The 22,301-nt window shown below is 33.8% G+C and overlaps 2 protein-coding genes across 2 annotated transcripts; one reads left to right on the top strand and one right to left on the bottom strand.

The window, feature by feature from the left end:
- Window positions 1-8,657: 8,657 nt before the first annotated feature.
- Window positions 8,658-12,652, bottom strand: LOC140448382 (uncharacterized). The gene is made up of 2 exons (XM_072541470.1): window positions 12,183-12,652; window positions 8,658-12,064 (listed from the first exon to the last, which is right to left on the bottom strand). The coding sequence occupies exon 2, from the start codon at window positions 11,932-11,934 to the stop codon at window positions 9,472-9,474; it is 2,463 nt and encodes an 820-aa protein (XP_072397571.1). The 5' UTR covers window positions 11,935-12,064; window positions 12,183-12,652; the 3' UTR covers window positions 8,658-9,471.
- A 6,272-nt stretch (window positions 12,653-18,924) lies between these two features.
- Window positions 18,925-21,398, top strand: kek1 (leucine-rich repeat, immunoglobulin-like domain-containing kekkon 1 protein). The gene has a single exon (XM_072540147.1). The coding sequence runs from the start codon at window positions 19,018-19,020 to the stop codon at window positions 21,007-21,009; it is 1,992 nt and encodes a 663-aa protein (XP_072396248.1). The 5' UTR covers window positions 18,925-19,017; the 3' UTR covers window positions 21,010-21,398.
- Window positions 21,399-22,301: the final 903 nt, after the last annotated feature.

The following is a 22,301-nucleotide window of genomic DNA, read 5'->3' as shown; positions in this document are numbered from 1 at the left end:
GGGTATTTGCACAAGTGTGAGAGCTTCAATATATTTTCATTTTATTGTTTCAGCGCGGTTCTATTTTTAATATATTCTGACATTTCTGGATCAATTTTACAATCATTTAAAATCATTATAAAATAAATAATATTATTATATTAGTGATTTTGTGATATCCAATAAATTGCCATCTACAGTCTTTCACTAAATTAAAAAAAAAAAGAGCACGTGGCACTTAAGGAAAGCCTACAGAAGTGAATACTTTTTTATAGCAACTTATTATTTTGTAAGTAAATGAAATTTTACGTCTGCTTATTACTGTATTGTCCATATTTTTTATAATATCTAATATTTATCCTTGAAAATTTAAAAAATCTTCATTTTTTTCTTTAAAAATTTTGTTTACGGATTTTAATAAATTTCAAATGTTAAAAACCCGTTAAAAATTGTTTTTTTAAATTTAGTTTACATTATATGGTGGTAAATATTATAATGTTAAAGTTACCAGTGGATTTGGTAACATGGAGACGTATGACTCCATGTGAAGTTGCTGGTCCTGAGACGATGTGTCTACGAGGACCAATCAAAAATAGGAAAGTACCGTGACCTGAAGGCATCTCACCTGAGCTTATACAGAATGGCTCAAAAAATTATACCGGATGATAAAATGGATATTTCAGAAAGCCATAAATGGAGAACAGCTCCCGAGAACTGAGGCATATATGACATCTATATTTAAAAAAGGAGATAGAAAACGATGCGAAAACTACAGAGGAATAAGCGTAATATCATCAACAGGAAGATTTTTTATGGGAAGATACTACGAGGAAAGGTAAACCAAGCAATAAAAGACAAAATCGGGGAGGATTAGGCAGGCTTCACATCAAAAAGATCATGCATAGACCACATATGCACACTGGAGCAACTGTTGGAAAAGAAAAAACAAAAAATAGAAATATACATTTAGTATTTGTAGATCTGACAAAGGCGTATGACTCTGTACCAAGGTCAGAACTATGGAAGGCCATGTACAAATTAGAAATACAGATGAAACTCACAGAAGCAACAAAAGCTCTGTATAAAGAAACTAAAGTGTCCATTAAAATGGTTGTTCCACTCTATCTCTATCTCTTACCCTATTCAAAATATACTTAGGAGAAAGCCTTGACTCCATGGAAAAGAAACTGCGAACGCATGGGAGTACCGGTACGAAACAAATACCTATATACGTTAAGCTTTACAGACGATCAAGTAGTGATTGCACAAGACCAAGAAGACCTCAGTAACATGATGAAGAAACTACAAGAAGAATATACCAAGGCTGGCCTGCGTATTAACCTAGCGAAAACAGAGTACCTATCTACAAGTGAAGAAGACAGAAGATTTACAGATTGACGACAACGTAACAATAAAAAGAAAGGATAAATTCAAACACTTGTGGTTTATAATCACAAAAAAGACAACAACAGAGAAATAAATTAAGCAAAGATTAGGACAAACAAGAACAGCAATCCGACAACTTAATTCAGTATGGTGGGATAGACATCTAATTATGAAGACAGAAAACAGATTTATAAAACATCAGTGTGAAGTATTATGACATATGGGGCTAAAAATTGGGTTATAAACAAGAAAAACAGCAGTAAGATAGTAGCAACAGAGATGGCATGCTGCATAGTAACAAGAAGGGATAGAAGAAGTAATGACGAAATAAATCAAAGAACATCAATATAAGCAGACATACTAACATATATATATAGAACAAAAAAGACTTAAGTGGTAAGGACATGTAAGAAGAACTAGCGATTGCAGATGGATAAAGAGAACAGGAATGAAGTAGATGACGCCATGAGTAAGATAGGCCTAAACGATGGAGAATGGGACAACAGAAAGAGATGGAAACGGTTGGAGATTTTGGAGAATTACGTATATATATATACGTAATTATCCAAAGAGAAACAAATTCAACGAGGCGCTTCAGGAATTGGGAATTAGCAGAAAGTTACACCTAACAATGCATGTAACTTGGTACTAGGAATATATAAAACACAGTCAAAATAAACAATAAAATATCGGACAAATTTGCAATTATCGACTGAGTAAGGCAGGATTATCTTTTATCATCTTTATTCTTTAACTTATGCCTATAAAATATAATGCAAATCTAGGGAAGCGACAAAAGATAGAAACTGGTTAAGAATTCAAATTAATGAGATTGTCCCCGCATAATGATAAAGGCAAAGAGTAGGATAATTCATTTAGAAAGTAATATTATTTTAACTTTTCATTTCGTCAATTTTCGTACTAAAATTTTCTAAAAACTAATAAAATCGATCTCTTTTTGTTACTCCTAGTGTTATTATTCTGCTACAAATATTGTTGATTGATTACAAATGTCTATTAAGTATCTTTCCAAATAAACAATTTCCGTATGTCAACCCCAAACTCGTGCCAATACCACTTACCGCCCAAAGGGACTGTTTTCGACACACATTGACGTTTTCCAGTAGTTTTGTCCATTTTTATTGAAAACATCCAAATTTTAAACTGAACTTTGGCAGTCGTGCGATTGTTGATTGCCAATTTTCGACAAGCATCGCATTCGTCATATCTGCGGCTAAAGTTAAATAAATAAATCACGGATAACAACATTTTTCAGTGCTATGGCATGGTTACTGGGTAATACTAAAATAGAAGACCGGAAAAATCGTAAAATAGTTCGACTTGTTAAAATATTGGGTAGACAATTCAGTTTCAGTGTCATTTCATTAAAGACCATTTCTTCAAAGTAAAATGTGGTACATTTGGAATTAATACGAGTAAAGAGGAAAACTTCAAACTAATTTTCTTAGTTATCATCAAAAATACTTTACCGTCTCGATCTACTCTACCGTTTAGAGGTATATGTCAAACACAGACACATACACATTTAATAATGTATAACTTTGTTAGCTTTTACATCGTTTGGTTTTACCAAAACACTTAATCTTTAGAATCTCTAGAGAAATAGAGAAATTTCCGACTCCTGCTAGAGTGCAAGTCCACATGAAGAAAATAAGACCTTTTTATAGCTCATAGCTTGCCGAAGCTTACATCGACCAATTAGCCTAACATCCTTTCTGTTGAAAACGATGGAAACGCTATGCGAGAAGTACACTTCCCGTCATATAAAACTGGTACACTTTTTTTTCCCAATGTAAACCTGGGTTCAGACTGGATACAGTGGTTCGTGAATTAATTCGCTGTTGCCATCACAGATAACGGAATTGCACTAAATCTAATTAAAAAAAAATTATTATTAGATAGGTATTATTTCTATCATTAACAACAAAAAACCGTATTTAATAAATTTAATAACCAGAGATAGGGTTCAACTAATATCCAAAATATTTGAAGGATCTTTAAACCTAGATTATTGGCACAAGGAACATTGGAATGCATCTACTGTACCTAATTTTTTACTTCAATTACCTACCGAACACGAACTGTATTTTGTATCAATAAGTTTAGTCACAGGCCAACTACCAAGATTAATTTATTATTTATTATATGAACGATAACATTAACAAAAACTAACATTATACTTTATCCTACGTAGATTATAAAGTGACAGTTACAATCCAATACCTCACTGTAATGTTTTATTATAATAATTTAAAGTTATGTCTAGATTGATTTTATCTATCACAATATTTGAATTGAAATATTTTCATAAATTATAATAAAACACAAATCAAGGTATGAGTACTTAATTGAGATAATGAAAAATTACAAAATTAATATGAGAATTTTTTAGGATGCATGTTTAAACAAATTTAATGTGACTGACTGATCGAGAATGCTCGATGTTTTACTTTTTAGAATACTCAAAACTGGCGGTCTGTCACACAGCCCTGCTTTTAGCTGATTTCATATAATATTTTCGTTAAACTGGCAACAGTGCCCTAGAAATTAGAATGACACATGTGACAAGATCAACTTACACAACTTGAAAAACATGATTTTCGGCAATAAGAGTTGTACCAGTTTTTTATGACGCGAACGGTACATAAGAAATGAAGTTCTGGTCCATAATCCACTTCACCCAAATCAGCATGCTGCATATACTTCGGGAAGATCAACCGATTCTGCACGTAGTGGGAAGAATTGAAAGATCGCTGGACAACAAAGAATCCACCCTAGGTATATTCATAGACATTGAGGGAGCGTTTGATAAAACCACATACCCAACCATCACCCAACAGCTCAATGTCAGGAATGTTCCCCTGGCCGTAAGCGAATGTATATTCAGTATGCTCTCTAATAGAGCAATAAGCATAAATGTAGAAGATGTTTCTGTGAGAGGCATAGTTACCAGGGGTTATCCAGACGGAGGGGTGCTATCACCACTACTCTGGATGATAGTTCTAGACACCCTGGTTGGCCAACTCAGCAGCAACGGGTTTTACACCATAGCCTATGCAGACGATATTGCTGTCCTGCAAAGCGGTAAGTTTAAGAACACTATGTGAAAGATTACAAGTTGCTCTCTGAATAATAGAAACATGGTGCAAGGAACACTTAATATCTATAAATCCCAAGAAGACAGAGATGGTCCTCTTTATCAGGAAAAGAAGAATCACGGACTTAATACCCCCAAGGATTCTAAACTGCAGTCTAAATTTTTCTGACGAGGTGGAGTATCTTGAGAGGAAGTTAACATGGAATTCACACTTACATGGTATAGCTAAAAGAGCATATATTACCTATGAGCAATGTCTACCAACAGTCGGACGCACCTAAGGCCTTTTGCCCAGGGTAATCGCCTGGGTCTACACTGCTGTCATCAGGCCAATGCCAATTTACGGAGCTATTGCTTGGGTACCAAAAGTGCTACAGGCAACAGCAATTAACAAACCAAACCACATTCAGCGGACGGCTTGAATAATTATAACAGCTGCCATGAAAACAACACCAACTGCTGCAATGGAGTTGATCATTGGCATCACGCCTCTACACATATAGGAATGGGATAATTGAGAACTCGTTTCTTGCGGCGAGAGCTAAATACGCTACCCCCGTCAAAGGCAGGCTGCGGCTCAATTGAAACAAAGTTTGTCTTTGACAAACTCCACAAAATCGAAACAATACAGTATAGGGAGACAAACGTGGCAACGTCTATTGCATATACACCGATGGTTCAAAAATGTAAGAAGGCTCAGGATGTAGGATATAGTCCAGATTACTGAAGATGGGGAGATGGGCAAAAATGACAGCGTAGTTCAGACAGAACTGCCTAGTATCTTCATAGCCCCAAAAGATATAACCCAAAAAGGTATACCAGGGAAATTTATAATAATCTGCACAGATAGCAGACAAGCGGTACTAACCTTAAATAGACCATGTGTCACATCAGGGTTAGTAATGGAGTGTCTCGAGTCACTAACTCAAGCTTCGGATGGTAATACGATCATCCTGAGGTGGGTTAAATGACACGATAGGAATAAAGGCAATCACATTGCTGGCCAATTGGCTAGAAAGGCGACAGGCCTTAGATTCTTAGGACCTGGGTATCTTTTTGGTTAGTCAACTACAACAATCGCGGATATTATCAAAAATGTCACTCTCATACGCAAACTCTAAAAAGATGGGAAGAAGGGCAAGGACATAGACTTGCCAAGATAACACTAAGTAACCTTGAAAAGACAGCATTAAAGAAGTAGTTAGGAATGATAAGGAGAAACCTACGATTGACAGTTGGTTTTTTAACTGGTCATTGTCAACTAAGCAAACACCTCCACAGACTGGGGCTAGTAGACACACCTCTATGTAGTAAATGTGAACGAGAAGCCGAAACTGTAGAGCATGTTCTATGTGAATGCTCGGAGTTATCGTTAATACGAGAGTACGCGTTCGGCGAGTTCTGGCCTACACCTGTCCACATAACTTGTCCATCTTCCTAGAAATGGCAGGACGGAAAATGAGCTAAGGGCGACAGCTCCTGGGAGGATGCACAATGGGTCAATTGTGGCCTAAGTGCTGTGGAACTTAACTCGTTCTTCATACTCTACAGATACAGAAGTATATCGTCTTTTTTTTATTAAAAATGGTGTAAAGACAAGAGACAAGTCTAAGAGAAAAAGTGCTAAACGATAATTCTCTAAGCAATCGTCAATATGCGTACCAACCGGGTTAATCTACGAACTCAGCCTCAGTCTAAATAGGCTTATATCGAAGTCAATAGAAGACAAAGATATAGCAATGACCGCTTTTTAGGTATTGAAGGGACATTATTTAATAACGTTACCACCATCTCTTTGGTTAAAGCAATGAGTAAATGAGGAACACCTGCGTTAATATGCATGTAGATAAGAGCAGGTTGAAGCCGTCCACAAGAAAGGAGTTCTATCAAATATACTTTGAGTAAACTTGGTAGATGATGTTCGCAAGAATCTGTCTACAAAAGACTTATACTGTCTAGAAGATGCTGATGATATTGCAATCGTCATTAGTTGCAAATTCGCTCAGGTGTTATCTGTGATAATACAAGTAGTCATAAATGTGGATGATAGCTGATGTAAAGATATAAACCAAAAGGTTGATAGTCAATGTTCAAAAAATATAAATCGTAAACTTCGCAAGAAAGGCAGCATTACAGATCTAAAACCACCAGTGCTGGAAAAAAGATATTCTATTTGTCAAAGAAACAAATTACCTACAGGTATTTTTTGATCGTAGGCATACACGGAATACGCACATACTGAAAACCACAAAAAGCTACTATGTCCTTGGGCAAATATCACACACGAGAGTTATTAGACCGATGATAAACTATGGGTTCGTGACGTTGTGCACAAAGGCAAAGCAAGTGGAACCAATAAGGCTGCTAAGTTATACACAAAAGTTAGAATCTCTGTATATTACGACGGCCATAAAAACCAACTCCTACCGCGGCGTTGGAAAGCAAAAAATATTTCATAGATTCAGAACCATCATCTTTAGAAAGAAAGAGATACCTACTTTTTCTTTAAGACTCGATCCTATTTGCTCCCCACAGCAAATCTGGATATCATCAGTCAGTTCATTTTCAATTTTTACTTTCGCTGTTTGATTCCAATGTCTCTACTGTCTATGTTTTTATTCAACTAAATTTATTTGAGCCGGTTATGCTGCACTCTGTCAAATACCTTCTCAAAATCAAGTAAGTATTTGAATTATTTACTATAGATGTAAAACAAAATAGTATACAGATTTTGGAACAGTAGCCTCATTAGTAATTTTTTAGCTTATTTTATTGTAGTTTTTAAAGATTATTGAATAATATTTTTGTATTCTTGTTTTAGATCTTCTGGATGAGTTCGCAGGCAGTTAAAATGGTGTAGATTTAATTCAGCCTTCCAGTTATTGGAGTTCTTTGAATATTGATAAATCTTTTTCTGGAAATATGTATTACAAATGGTACAGATAAAGACAGCTATCCTGTTTCTGTATTAATTAAAAATCTTACAAACATTCAAGAAAACACTAATGACATAAAAGGTAAACAAATCATGGATACTGCAGTTATATTACCGATTGAAGATGCACTTTTAAGAAACTTTGATAATATATCAATATATTGCAAAATGAACCGACTATGCGTGCTGTTAACGGGTTTGATGTGTCTATAATTAAAGAAAATAAATCAACAAATAAGAATGAAAACAATAATGAACATGCCAACTTTTCAGGATTCTCATTTTCACGATGACTCTGGTAATGAAATTGATTTTGTACCAGATTCATATTGTTTATCCGATTGTAATAGCAATTTTCAACATAAAAGAAAGCGTATAAAACTTACCAGTTGCCAGTCTACCGAAAGGAAGTGTTCATAAATTATTGAGAATAATTCCGATCTTAGTGTTTGTCCTAGTTCAAATAACGTTGTTTACCCAAGTAACTATGAGTAACAATGAGTACTAAAATGAACAGGAGCGAGATTTAACTAACACTACCACAGAGTCTTTATTATCGCAAGACTCCTATAATTTGAATAGCACGACCAAGCATAATACCTTAGCTTTTCAATCTGCTTCCCCTATTTTTTTGACAATAGCGACATAGATTGTATTGACAAAGAACAGCCACGTATAGAAAAGATGTTTAACGCTAAATACTTTAACGACAGTATGATATTTGATAGTCAAAGTTGTGTCCATAGTAATATGCAGACAATTGATAATGTTATACTTGAAAAGGTTTACTCACTCAATAATGTAAATTATTTGACGCGAACAACCAAAATACGGTTAATCCTATTGAAAAAAGTACATGTAACATTAACCAAAATGATACCTTATTAATATTGAATAGTGATTTAGTCATTGATATGCAAGAAAAAGAGCTAAGGGCTCCTGCACCTATAACTAAAAACGCAACTGCCTATCCTGAATTAATAAAAAAACTAGTTGATTACAGTAAATCTGATTCTGAATGTGATCAACCTGTTATTAAAAGAAAGAACAGACGACAAGTAAAGAAAAACTAATTATGTTAGTTAAAGGAATAAAAGAATAGGGAAACGGGTAAAGAATACTGCGGAAAACAAACATTTATGAAAATTGGGGAAAAGATATATAGAAACCAAAAAAAATTATGAACTTTGATCAGATAAAAGGCATATATCGAGCACAGTTTAATTAAATCTTGCCCAAGTACTTTCGATCCCTAGATCATCTTCAGGGGCATCTGAAATAAGCCAAGAAACGTTTTTTTTTATAACCAAAGAAATTGAATAACTTCGATAAAAACTCGAAGTTTTATGGTTGAAAAAAGGTTTTTTATATGATTAACGTTTATAGACTTACTTCGTCAATTGTGGCCTATCCGGCAAGAACAAGATGTCATAAACATAAAATTGTACATTACACTACACTACAAATAGACAAACAAACACTTTAAAATAATTTAAGGGAGGCTACATTGCTTGAAGAAGTCGGAGACAGAATGGCTCCTGATCTAACGGAAATGTTGGGGTGACATATGACAAATGACAACTTGGATGAGCAGTCACAATCATAGATATGTGATCTGCACCTTTTACAATTCTATGAAACTAAGTATTGACCAAAAGTCCAACTGACACTACTATAGGAGATCACTGATGAAATATAAAATTATATAGAATATTTTTAAGTAAATTGAATAATCCAGATCTCACACTCAAACATGTCTGTAATAATTAAGGTGTTAGTTTGAGAGCAACTGAAATAGACGAAAAGTAAGAATGCAAGAAGCGGACTAAACAATATGTTAAACAGTGGGTGGTTGACTACAATAAAATGGTCTACCAAGCACTATCTGTAATATAGAAAGGAAGAGATCTGACTATGTAATTAAAATACTAATAATTGAAAATCAAAATGGAAAGCAAAATATATAAATGGGGTGTAATCCAAGTAGTTCAGTTGAACCCACAGTCAATGGTATAACTATAAAATTACTATGGATGTGCTCAGTGCAGGAAGTCTAAACAGTCGAGCTGGGTCCCCTACGAGGTGAAGCTGTAATAAAGTTTTTAAAAATAGGTTTAAATTTAGTACAATTTAAATTAATTTGAGTATTAAGACAGTGAGAGTTTTCATTCGTTTCCCTTGTAATTTCCAAATCTTCCAATAAATCCAACTCCATATAGTTTTTCTTTCTACTAATGTCATGTAAGATAGATGAACCAGTGTTGATGTTAAAATTGTGTTTACTGGATAATAAGTGTTGACCAAAACTTGAAGAGTTTGGTCTTTTCAAATGTTCTGAAACTCTAGTGGATAACTTTCTAATGGTTCTACCTACATAAGAGGCATCACAATCATCACATTTTAATTTGTAAATACCACTTTTGTCAAGTGTGTTCATCCTATCTTTGGTGTTGATTAAGAAGGAACCTAAGGTGTTGTGTGACTTGAAGGAAATTTTGATGTTATCGATTGTAGAAGTAAAAAGTTTAGATATTTTATTGGAAATGCTGCTAATGTAGGTGAAGGAGAAATATCTGGTGTTATTTGAAGCAGTAGGTTGAAGAAAACATTGTGATGAATATGCAAGCTTTTCTGCAATTTTTAGTTTAGCTCTATTTAGAAGCTTATAGATAATGTTAGGATCATAACCATTATTGAAAGCAATTTGTTTAAGAGTGTTAAGTTCTGAATTAAAATTATCATTAGAAAGTGGAAATTTGAGTAACCTATGAATGTAACTGTTGAAAGCAGCCATTTTATGTTGGGTTGGATGATTAGATGTATCATGTATAACATGATCTGTTTGGGTAGGTTTTCTGTAAATATTGTACTCTAAAGAATCTTTATTACGGGAAATAGTCATATCCAAGAAGTTCAACTTTTTATCAGATTCTGGTTCCAGAGTAAAAGAGATGTTGGGATGGAGGTTATTAAGATCATCCAGAATCTGTAAAGCATCATCTTGGGTTCCCTGTATGAGAGCTATACAATCATCAACATACCTTGACCAAAAAACTATTTTGTTGTTGTTGTTAACAAACTTCTGTTCTAAGCTGTCTAAGAAAATGTCAGCCAGAAAAGGTGATAGTGGAGATCCCATTGCTAAACCTGTTGGTTGTTTGTATATTTTTTGATTGAATTGAAAGAAGTCCTGATCCAGACAGAATTTAAGTATAGTTAAGATAGCATCTTTGTCTTTTGCTGATATGTTGCAATTGTCTAGAAGATTGTGTACTAAAGGTAATGTTTCATCTCTTGGTACAGAAGTAAACAGATTGGAAACATCAAAAGAAACCAAATAAAAACCCTCTTCTATCCTAATGTTGTTTAACCGTTCTATTAGATCTAAAGAATTTTTGATGGAGAACTTAGGTTTAAAATTAGTGATAGACTGAATTGTGTTGTAAATAAACTCTGATAAAATAGAAACTGGAGTATTACAAAAACTTACTACCGGCCTTATGGGACAATTGTGTTTATGGATTTTAGGAAGTCCATATAACCTAGGTGTTATAGGATTAGATACAATTAACTTTCTGTTGTTATATTTAGTAATAGTATCATTAAACAATTTGACCATTGCTTTTGTTTTATTAATAAAGGTGTTAAGTGGATTTTTTTCCAAAACTACAAAACTGTTATCTGAAAGAAAAGATTCTACTTTCTCTATGTATTGAGTTTGTTCTAAGATTACAACACAATTACCCTTATCAGCCTTGCTGAGTACAAGAGAATCTCTATCAATTTTTTGTTTAATTGATTTTAGCAAATCCTTTTGTTTTTTAAAATTATGGTGATTTCTATGAAAATTGCGTTTGTACTTACATTGTTGTTGTTGAAGTAAGCTAATGCAAGAGTTTCTCAAATATTGTTTAGTATCAGCATTGTTAGTCATACCTTCTATTAGAGTGTCCAGCTCTACCGCAAATCCTCCCAGCACTGAGTCACTTAACCTAAAATTCTGACAAGAAAACTTAAGGCCTAATCCTAAAAAATACAGTTCATCCTCTGAAAAGTTAGTGTTACTTAGATTTAAGACTCTAGGATGAAATTGATGATCTGAAAACTTATGCAAAAGTGTTGAGGTGCTTCTCTGTTGTTTTTGCAAAATCAAACGGTTTAATTTGTTGGTAAGATTTCTCTTCTTGGTGGATTGTAAGCGAGAGACCTCATCTTCTATGTTGTTAAAGGAGTCGTTGACTAGAAACCAAGGATGTTGTTGCAAAATTTGATCATAAGTAATTTTAAGATTGACGTTAATATGGTGAAGTTTGGTATAGTGCTTCTTAAGTTCTCTTTTCAGGATCTTTTTCTCCAAAATCTGTTTTTCTTTATCGGGTACATTTTTTGATGTTTTGACCTTAGCAAAAGTAGGAGTGACTTGATGTGAAATGCACTGTCTAACGAACCAAATGTTCAAGAATATGATCATTCTCTTGCAGGATAGTCTTCTATAAGTATCAACCAAGACTGCCATAGTCAATAAATAAATATAAGGTTGAATGCTCGAATAAATGAACTTTGATCAGATAAAAGGCATATATCGAGCACAGTTTAATTAAATCTTGCCCAAGTACTTTCGATCCCTAGATCATCTTCAGGGGCATCTGAAATAAGCCAAGAAACGTTTTTTTTATAACCAAAGAAATTGAATAACTTCGATAAAAACTCGAAGTTTTATGGTTGAAAAAAGGTTTTTTATATGATTAACGTTTATAGACTTACTTCGTCAATTGTGGCCTATCCGGCAAGAACAAGATGTCATAAACATAAAATTGTACATTACACTACACTACAAATAGACAAACAAACACTTTAAAATAATTTAAGGGAGGCTACATTGCTTGAAGAAGTCGGAGACAGAATGGCTCCTGATCTAACGGAAATGTTGGGGTGACATATGACAAATGACAACTTGGATGAGCAGTCACAATCATAGATATGTGATCTGCACCTTTTACAATTCTATGAAACTAAGTATTGACCAAAAGTCCAACTGACACTACTATAGGAGATCACTGATGAAATATAAAATTATATAGAATATTTTTAAGTAAATTGAATAATCCAGATCTCACACTCAAACATGTCTGTAATAATTAAGGTGTTAGTTTGAGAGCAACTGAAATAGACGAAAAGTAAGAATGCAAGAAGCGGACTAAACAATATGTTAAACAGTGGGTGGTTGACTACAATAAAATGAGCACATCCATAGTAATGATACTGAGCACATCCATAGTAATTTTATAGTTATACCATTGACTGTGGGTTCAACTGAACTACTTGGATTACACCCCATTTATATATTTTGCTTTCCATTTTGATTTTCAATTATTAGTATTTTAATTACATAGTCAGATCTCTTCCTTTCTATATTACAGATAGTGCTTGGTAGACCATTTTATTGTAGTCAACCACCCACTGTTTAACATATTGTTTAGTCCGCTTCTTGCATTCTTACTTTTCGTCTATTTCAGTTGCTCTCAAACTAACACCTTAATTATTACAGACATGTTTGAGTGTGAGATCTGGATTATTCAATTTACTTAAAAATATTCTATATAATTTTATATTTCATCAGTGATCTCCTATAGTAGTGTCAGTTGGACTTTTGGTCAATACTTAGTTTCATAGAATTGTAAAAGGTGCAGATCACATATCTATGATTGTGACTGCTCATCCAAGTTGTCATTTGTCATATGTCACCCCAACATTTCCGTTAGATCAGGAGCCATTCTGTCTCCGACTTCTTCAAGCAATGTAGCCTCCCTTAAATTATTTTAAAGTGTTTGTTTGTCTATTTGTAGTGTAGTGTAATGTACAATTTTATGTTTATGACATCTTGTTCTTGCCGGATAGGCCACAATTGACGAAGTAAGTCTATAAACGTTAATCATATAAAAAACCTTTTTTCAACCATAAAACTTCGAGTTTTTATCGAAGTTATTCAATTTCTTTGGTTATAAAAAAAAACGTTTCTTGGCTTATTTCAGATGCCCCTGAAGATGATCTAGGGATCGAAAGTACTTGGGCAAGATTTAATTAAACTGTGCTCGATATATGCCTTTTATCTGATCAAAGTTCATTTATTCGAGCATTCAACCTTATATTTATTTAAAAAAAATTATGTCTGAAAATAATCGAAAAACATTATTTGATTAGTTCTGGACTTTTACTTAGAACGAAAAACGACTTTTCATCGATAATTCAGAGAAAGTTATTCATACAAATAGACAAAGAGATAGGAAAGATTCAGAAAAATCTAAGAGAGTTAATACTTTTATTTTTATTTACCATCTAAAAAAAGACGAAGACGTGATCCGAGTCTGTAAAACTTTATTCCTAAACACTTTTTTCATCGGTATATCATGTATTTGGGTTTGGAAGGTTCAAACTACAGGAAAGAATAGCAGTGAACAATTTAAAACAAATGTTACAAGAAATCCATTTGATGAAGAAATTAAAACTTTGCAGGACTTTCAGATGGTTTGCCCAAAATGCCATCCCATTGTTGTATAAAAATGACAACATATATACAATCGTACATTTCATCCAAGCAACAGCTTTACAAAATGTACACAGATCATTGTCTGTGAGTCAACAAAAAGACGTTATCAATTATTGCTATTGTTACAAACACTTTCAAACACGCAAAATATCTCTATTTAAATCAAAGAAAGACTTATGCGAAATTTGTAATGGATACACGTTGGGTCATATTGGAAAAGAAATTTATGAAGAGCACATAAGTTAAAAAAATTAAGCAAGAATGAAGAAGAAATCTGATAAAGAAAAGAAAGAATTTGTCTTTACTGCCGATCTTAAAGCTGTACTTTTGGGGCCACGCTCCAGCTTATTCCATCCAATTATTATAAGACCAAAATCTGCGTTCACAACTGATGCATTTATGACATGAAGCATAGTGATGTATATTGCTTCCTGTCGAATGAGGCTGAAGGAGAATTGAATTCTGATGAATTTGCTACGATTTTAGTAAACTTTTTTATGGACAAAGTAATTCTAAAAATGGGAGAAGACAACTGTCTTAGAGTATACTAATGGGTGTTGTTATCAGAACCCAAACATCACTTTAAGCAACGCTCTCGTTAACTTAGCTTTGCTATACAATTTGACTATTGAACAAAAATATTTGGAAGTGGCCCACACACAAATGGAAGTCGACAGTATGCACGCAATGATAAAGAAAAAACTTAAAAAAATCACCCTTTGCGGAAAAGCGAAGAAATCAAAACCTTACACAGTTGAATACTTAAACTATTCCTACTTTAAGAATTTTAAGCAGCTAAATTTTTACAACTCCATAAGACCAGGAAATCTGAAGGGAGATCCTAAGGTATAATTTCTTCTTCTTTAGGTGCCGTCTTCTTAGCGAAGGTTGGCGATCTTCCCTATTTTGGGCTTTCCTTATTAAACTTTGAAAGTCTAATCTTGTCCAATCTTTGATGTTGCGCAGCCAGGTCATTTGTCGTCTACCCGGGCCGCGTCTGCCTTCTATTTTCCCTTCTATAATAAGCTGAAGGAAGTTATACCTGTCGTGTCTAAATATATGTCCAAGATTAAGACGTTCTACGCTTCTTGACAATTTCTGTGAGTTTACGTTCTCTATTCATACGCCTTAAAACTTCTTCATTTCCATTCCATTCCGGTCCATTCCATGGACCGACCGACCGCGGTCGGTCCATGGAATTTTCAGCATACGATGAAATACCCACATCTCAAAGCTCTCTAAACGTCGTAACGAGATGTCTGTTAACGTCTAAGCTTCCACGCCGTGTAATAGTACACTATATACATAACACTTTATCATGCGATATCGTAGGGACAAATCAAGATTACGGGTAGTGAGTAACTGTCGCATCTTTAAGAAGGTGTTTCTTGCCTGTTCTATTCTACATTTAACCTCTTGTGCTTGGTCTAAGGTTTCATGTATCCAACAGCCTAGATACTTAAACTTTTTCACTTGTTCAACTAGATTGTTGTTGACTAGTATGTTTATAACTGGTGTGTGTTTTTTTGAAATTACCATTGTTTTGGTTTTTTTACATTCATCTTAAGGCCGTATAGTTCTTCTTCTCGCACTACTTTGGTTAACAGAATTTGTAGTTCTTCTTCACTGCCAACAATCAGTACTGTACCTGATATTGTTCACGATTTTTCCATTGACTCTTATCCCTTCTTGTCCTTCATCTAGAGCATGTGCAAAGATGTCGTCTGAGTACAAGTTGAATAATAATTTTGATAGTATACAACCTTGTCTAACTCTTCTTTGGATGTTTATGGTTTCAGTATCACCCATTTCAGTTCTGACAGAGGCGTTTTGGTTCCAGTAGAGTTCACGTATTGTATTAATGTAGTTTGGATCCAGGTTCTTTTTTTGCAAGCATTCTATTAGCTGATCGTGTTTGACTTTGTCAAAAGCCTTTTCCTAATCTATAAAGCACAAGTAGACATCTTTTTGTTGATCCCGACACTTTTGCATAAGAACAATGAAACTGAACAAAGCTTCTCGAGTTCCCATATCGTTTCGAAAGCCAAATTGTTCCCCTACCCATATCTTCTTCGCATTTTTTGTAAATACATAAAAACGTAAGACGTTAACCAATCTTTTGGAATTGTACCAGTCTTGTATATACTGTTGATGAGTCTTGATAATAGTTCTGAATTGTCTTCTTCCAAGGTATAATTTAGTAAATCATAATTATTATTTTTGACTATATTCGATCGGTGTTTTTTATTTTTATTTTTCAGGTTACCGAAATTCGAGCTCTTATGTATACACCCTCTGGAGAAATATTTTATAAGCTTAGATTTTTTGAGGACTATAAATTACTCAACGAATGGAAAAATTCCAGAATAAATACAATGACATTTCAAGATTTAGTTAATTTGTACTCTGAACGCAGAAAAATTACAAGAAAGAAATACTTGGATTTACAGCAACTAAAGAACTTGATGCCAAGAGATTACTATAAGTATTACGACGACCATCCTCATGAAGACTAGAAATGCGTTTTAAATCATAATTATTATAGGTATAATTCCGTTTGTTTGGTGTTAAATTAAACCTATTTTATAATCAGTCATGGATTTTTATTCGAATTAATCTCTGGTGCATACCAGCTAACTCCAACAGTACGTATTTTTCCTGTAAAAGAAAATTGGATAACTGCTTAAAATACCCTAGTGTTGTAAGGATCATTGTATAAACGATTATGTATTAGCAAAATAATAGTTAATGATTATTATCTAGCAACTGGATTGTAATTTTTGTCGTGAGTAGCTTATAAAAATATTATGTTTTATGTCTCTCCTGAAAAATTTGTTCAAATGGAGTTGCATTGGTTTGCGAATTAAGGTATCGATATGTTACGAGCAAAGCCCGAAATTGGACAATCCTAACATTGTACATAAATTATTGTCCACTTCTAGCATTGTACCCCCAAACTGTACAATGTCCGAAATAATCAAAATAATTGTCGAAACGCTCATCGGTTCGAATCGATTATTATTGATAAGCGACACACCAAATCAAAAATTGAAAAGTCTAGTCAAAGAAGAAATTGTTCTACAATAGAGATATTGTTAGTGAAACATTTCAAAGCTTCAAGAAATAGATACATCACTATAATATAGGGAAGATGTTTGTAAAGCATCTTAGATTTTCAAGAGATATGTATGATAATTTAAAATAATTTAATTCTACGAATCCAAAAGTCAAAAACGCTGGTTAATTATGGATTTATAACCTCAATTGATGTTTGTTTGTCGTTAATAACAAATGGGGAATAACCGTAAAAATCGATATGAATCGATATCTGATATATTATCTAAAATTTTGACGCATGGCTACTTATTGAAATTCGAACATTGTACAGCAATTCTTTTATACAAAGTCCGCCGATTATATATATTTTGGAGATTGTACAGTAAAGAGGTACAATGCTAGAAGTGGACAAGATTTTTTGTACAATGCTAGGATTGTCCAATTTCGGACATTGCTCGTAACAGATAATATAACAAAACTGAACTCAATTATCATGCCTTTAAATCAACCTTAAAAAGTTGTCTGTTAAAATCGGAAAAATAAATGAAGATGGGAACAAAGTTAATTTGATGAAAATAAGATGTTTAAAGTATGAGAACAGCCGAACGAAACCATAGGTTTCGCAGTCAATATCCCAACCACACACAAAGTATGAGAAATCACTTCCAAACATAATTCAATATAAATACGATTACCTATTCAATTATTTTCGACTCAATGTTAGTCCATAACTGGTAGGACATGTGAAATCACAGTTTTATAAACCAGACGATCTGTCAAAGCTGTAGACAGACTTACCCACTTAACACTTAATCCCAAACATTTTCCATCAATGGTATGAATCTCTACCAGCAATGGATAAGAATGATATCCATTTGCTTCCCTAATCAGATGAAATTGATGATTGTCAATAGTAATATTAAGTTTTAAAAAATTTTGTAATTCAAATTAATATTAATGTACCTAAATAAAAAATTATGTGTAACTGTTATTTAGATTATTTAAAGTAAATTATTTTTCTATCTTTATAAACATAATAGGTATTTTTTTTAATAAAATTATTATACAGATCCTGGAAAAATTAATACACTTTATTTTTGTTTGTTGTTTTGTTACATTTTGAAAACGGGTTATTTTTATTTCATCCAAAAACTTGATTTTTGGAGACATTTTTGTACAACTTTGATGATACATTGATGAACAATAATTATTTATACCCACGTAGGATGAACACTCTTTTATATTACATTTCATATTTTTACTATTTTTATTATTTTTATCACCATCTTCCGACAACAATCATCGTCGGGTGACATGATGATAATGTGTGTCACGCCATTATTTTTTTTATTCCTCCTTTTTAATTTATATACCTATTCATATATGACAATAAAAACACCATATCGTTAGTATTACTGTCATAAGATCATATCACTATTAAAATTAATTAAAAATATATTGCTGAAAGTGTTTTAAAATACAATTAAAACAGCGCTTTGTTTTATACCGCTATAGTATTTTACCGTAATATTAGCAATAAAAAATATTCTCAAGAGACGACGAATTAATTTGTTTCCTCGCAGAAAAACAGAGGTAGAATTAATCATAATTCATTTCTTAAAAACGCCGTGAAAAAGAAGGATTATATTCAACTTAATTATTTCCTTCTGTTGAAAACAAAAGCGGCGTAATAAAAGAAGCAAATCCCCAGACATCCCCTTCTTAAACCCCGATAGAAAAAACTGCAACCGCCCAAACAAACGCCCTGCACCGAAAATAATTCATTTACACTAAGAATGCAATAATAAAAGAGGGTCGAAGTAAAAATCAGTACGTTCATGCGGCTCTTAGCGTTCCCCACTGCGCAACACCCGTAAGAAGAGAGACCAACGAGGCCGAAGCGAAGAGAAGAAACCCTCAGTCTACGTCCAACATATCGCGAGTACGTATCGTAGTTGGCTCTGATAGAAGCGCGCGTCTCCGTTCGATGCCAGTATGCCGCCGCAGCAGATCATAGTGCCGTGGCTCTGCTTTCTTTTGATGACTGTGTTAGTGCCGGAGGTGAGTGCTATGGGGGGTCTGTGCCCCGTTGCGTGCACGTGTAAGTGGAAAGGTGGTAAACAAACTGTAGAGTGCATGGAAAGAGGACTTATTACGATTCCTGACAGTATAGACCCCGAAACACAAGTGCTCGATTTGTCCGGAAATAATCTGCAAATCCTCCATCGCGAAACGTTCAACAGGACTGGATTAATTAATCTTCAAAGAGTGTTTTTAAGAAGCTGTCGTATCGGCCAAATTGACAATTTAGCCTTCAGGGGATTAACAAATCTAATTGAACTTGATCTGTCACATAATCTTCTTACTGGCATACCGACAGGAACTTTCAAAGATATTCCGTTTCTGAGAGATTTAATTATATCTAATAATCCTATCCAAAAAATCGAATCGCAAGCTTTCCAAGCTGTTCATGGATTAGTTAAATTAGATTTGTCCAACTGTGAAATCCAAAATGTAGCCCCCAAAGCTTTCGAGGGAATTGAAATGCTGGAATCCCTTAAATTGAACGGCAATCGACTTTCCGAACTTCGCCTACGTACGGTCGAAACCCTTACCAGACTTCATGGGGTTGAGCTCCATGACAACCCCTGGCATTGCGACTGTCGCTTACGATCCGTCAAAGAGTGGTTAGTCAGAAATAACATTCCTTATCCTGAGAATCCAGTGTGCAGTGGTGGACCTGAAAGAGTTATACATAAGACATTCGGTGAACTTCATATTGATGATTTTGCTTGCAAACCAGAAATACTTCCGGTGAGTAGATACATCGAAGCAGTATCCGGTGAAAACGCTACGATTACTTGCCGTGCGAATGCAGTACCTTCAGCTCACGTCAAATGGTACTGGAACGGTAAACAGCTAATCAATAATTCTATTTTCACACCACATCAAATGATACATATCTACGAAGAAGGCAAGCAAGAAAAAAGAAGCAATTTAGTCATAACCAACATTCAAGAAGGCGATCCTAGTGAGTTTTATTGTGTTGCTGAAAATCGTGCTGGTAGTTCCGAGGCTAACTTCACTTTAAGAGTGTCTCTTCGTCCTTTAGGAATAACTTCTCTTGGTAACGGCCAAATTGCAGGCCTTAGTGCTGCGTTAGTGTTCCTAATCCTTTTTATATTGATCGTCATATCTATTTTACTGCTCAGACTCAGAAGACTGCCTTTCACTGAGAGCAAAACCCCCGGCCAGATAGAGGTAGTTACGGTAGTTAACAATGGTCATATTCCAAATGGAAAAGCTGTTTCTCCAGTCAATACTCCAGAAGAAACTTCTTCTTTTTCTGAACGTAAACCACCAGGGGAGTTAAATTTTTGTAATCCTGTCCAAAAACCACCTCGATTGAATGATATTCCGTATTCTACTGTGCATTATAGTGGAAATGGTAGTGTTGTTACTGGTTCTTGTTTCGTGTCTCCATCGTCAACATCCGGTAACAATCCTGACTTAATAAATGATACTAAAGGTGGAGAAATGGTACCAACGGCTGTAGAGAATTTTGACCGACCTCTCAGCGGAGAATACAGTCGAAATCCAGACTCATTATATCCTTCTGGATTGTGGGACAGTGAACACGGTCCCTCCAACACCAGCTTCCAGTATAACGACAAGACACCCATAATGCACGATGGAACCAGCACCGGGGGTTCTATCGAAGAACTGACATTCCGTTTAGCTCAAGGTACTAACCGTCTAGCGGCCTACCCTTCGGATTACGGTCTTCCAATAGCAGAAACCAAAACTGAAAACATATCGATACCTGCGTCTCAAGTGAATCTACCAGTAAACGCAAAGACTTTAAGAGTGTGGCAAAAAGGTGCTGTACCAGTATTACCTCCAGTTACAGCTTTGAAAAGAGTGCTCACCAGCAATAGGAACTCACCCGACGAAGGCTACCAAGAAGGATGCGGTACCGATGTTTAAACTTCTCGCAGTCGTTCCTATGTGTGGATTGTATTATCGAAGTTGCTCAACGTGGCAACTGAACAAGTGCTGTGAACGGAAAATCTTGTAAATATTTATTTCCCTGTGTGATACTTGGCTCATAGTCAAGATATTTGTGAATATTGTGAATATTTGTAGTTTTAAAGTTAATGTTGACGAATATTGGAGTATACATGGTCAAAAGACTGATTTAGATAGATTTTTTTATAACTGAATATGTTTCTCGATATTCTTGGTTTTTGGGGTACGTATTCTAATATTAGGAAACTGTACTTCTGAGTATTACGGACTTATATAATCAATACCTATGTCAAAGAGATTGTATGAATGTTATATCTGGTCATAGATAATATAGGTTTTTATTGTTACTTTTTTTTTCTTTTATTTTCCCTTAGCAAAAATTTAAAGTACAAAATTATTTTTTTAACTTTCTTCAACAAAACTATTTGATATGTTATCAATATTTTTAAAATATTTGATGTCTTTATAAATATTGAAATAATTTGGAGAAAATGACTAAATATAGACTATAATAAAAACATTTTTTGGTTTTCATTTTCAAATATAATATTTTAAAAGATAATTATAGCAAAAGTGTTTCTTAAATATAATTAATCAATTTATTAATAATTAACAGAAAATACATATTATTAGATACATAATAAATAAATATCTTTTTTACTAGCATTGTTTAATCTAGTATATTTCTTAAATGTTTTTTTAAATTCGGCTTTGACTTACTCGTACATCTAAATTTTCTTAATTTTTTGTTCAAATTCGACTTTTAGTCTATATATTATTTTTCAATATTGATTTTACTGTTTTTTTTTTCATTTCATTAATGGTTTTTTTTATATTTTCCCGTTCCAACAAAATAAAATTGTACTCTTAAAATTTAAATTGGTGTAATCTCTTAAACTCTCGTATGTCTTTCTGGTCTATAAAAGTTGTTCCATTTTTCATTATTCTTTTGTTTAGTATTCTAACCCATCTTTCTTGCTTTTAATTCAAGTTTGTTGTTAGTTTTTCCTCTTCAATAAAGATATTACATTGCTTATATGCTTCTTATATAGTTATTTATATATGATTCTCTTTTATTCGTCTTATGTGAATATCCTAACTCATTTATTTAATTTTGTTGTTAGTTTATTTTTTATTAATTTTATAATTTAGTAATTGTTACATTGACGTTAAATCAATATAAATGATACCTTAGCTCCTCCAGGCATTTTAAATAAATCTCTATTCATCTCTAATTCTTTCATTCATCT

The sequence above is a fragment of the Diabrotica undecimpunctata genome, chromosome 8, assembly GCF_040954645.1.
Source record: "Diabrotica undecimpunctata isolate CICGRU chromosome 8, icDiaUnde3, whole genome shotgun sequence".
In the NCBI taxonomy this organism is placed as follows: domain Eukaryota; kingdom Metazoa; phylum Arthropoda; class Insecta; order Coleoptera; family Chrysomelidae; genus Diabrotica; species Diabrotica undecimpunctata.
The sequence above is the reverse complement of the archived record's forward strand: the minus strand, read 5'-3'. Positions and strand labels throughout refer to the sequence as shown.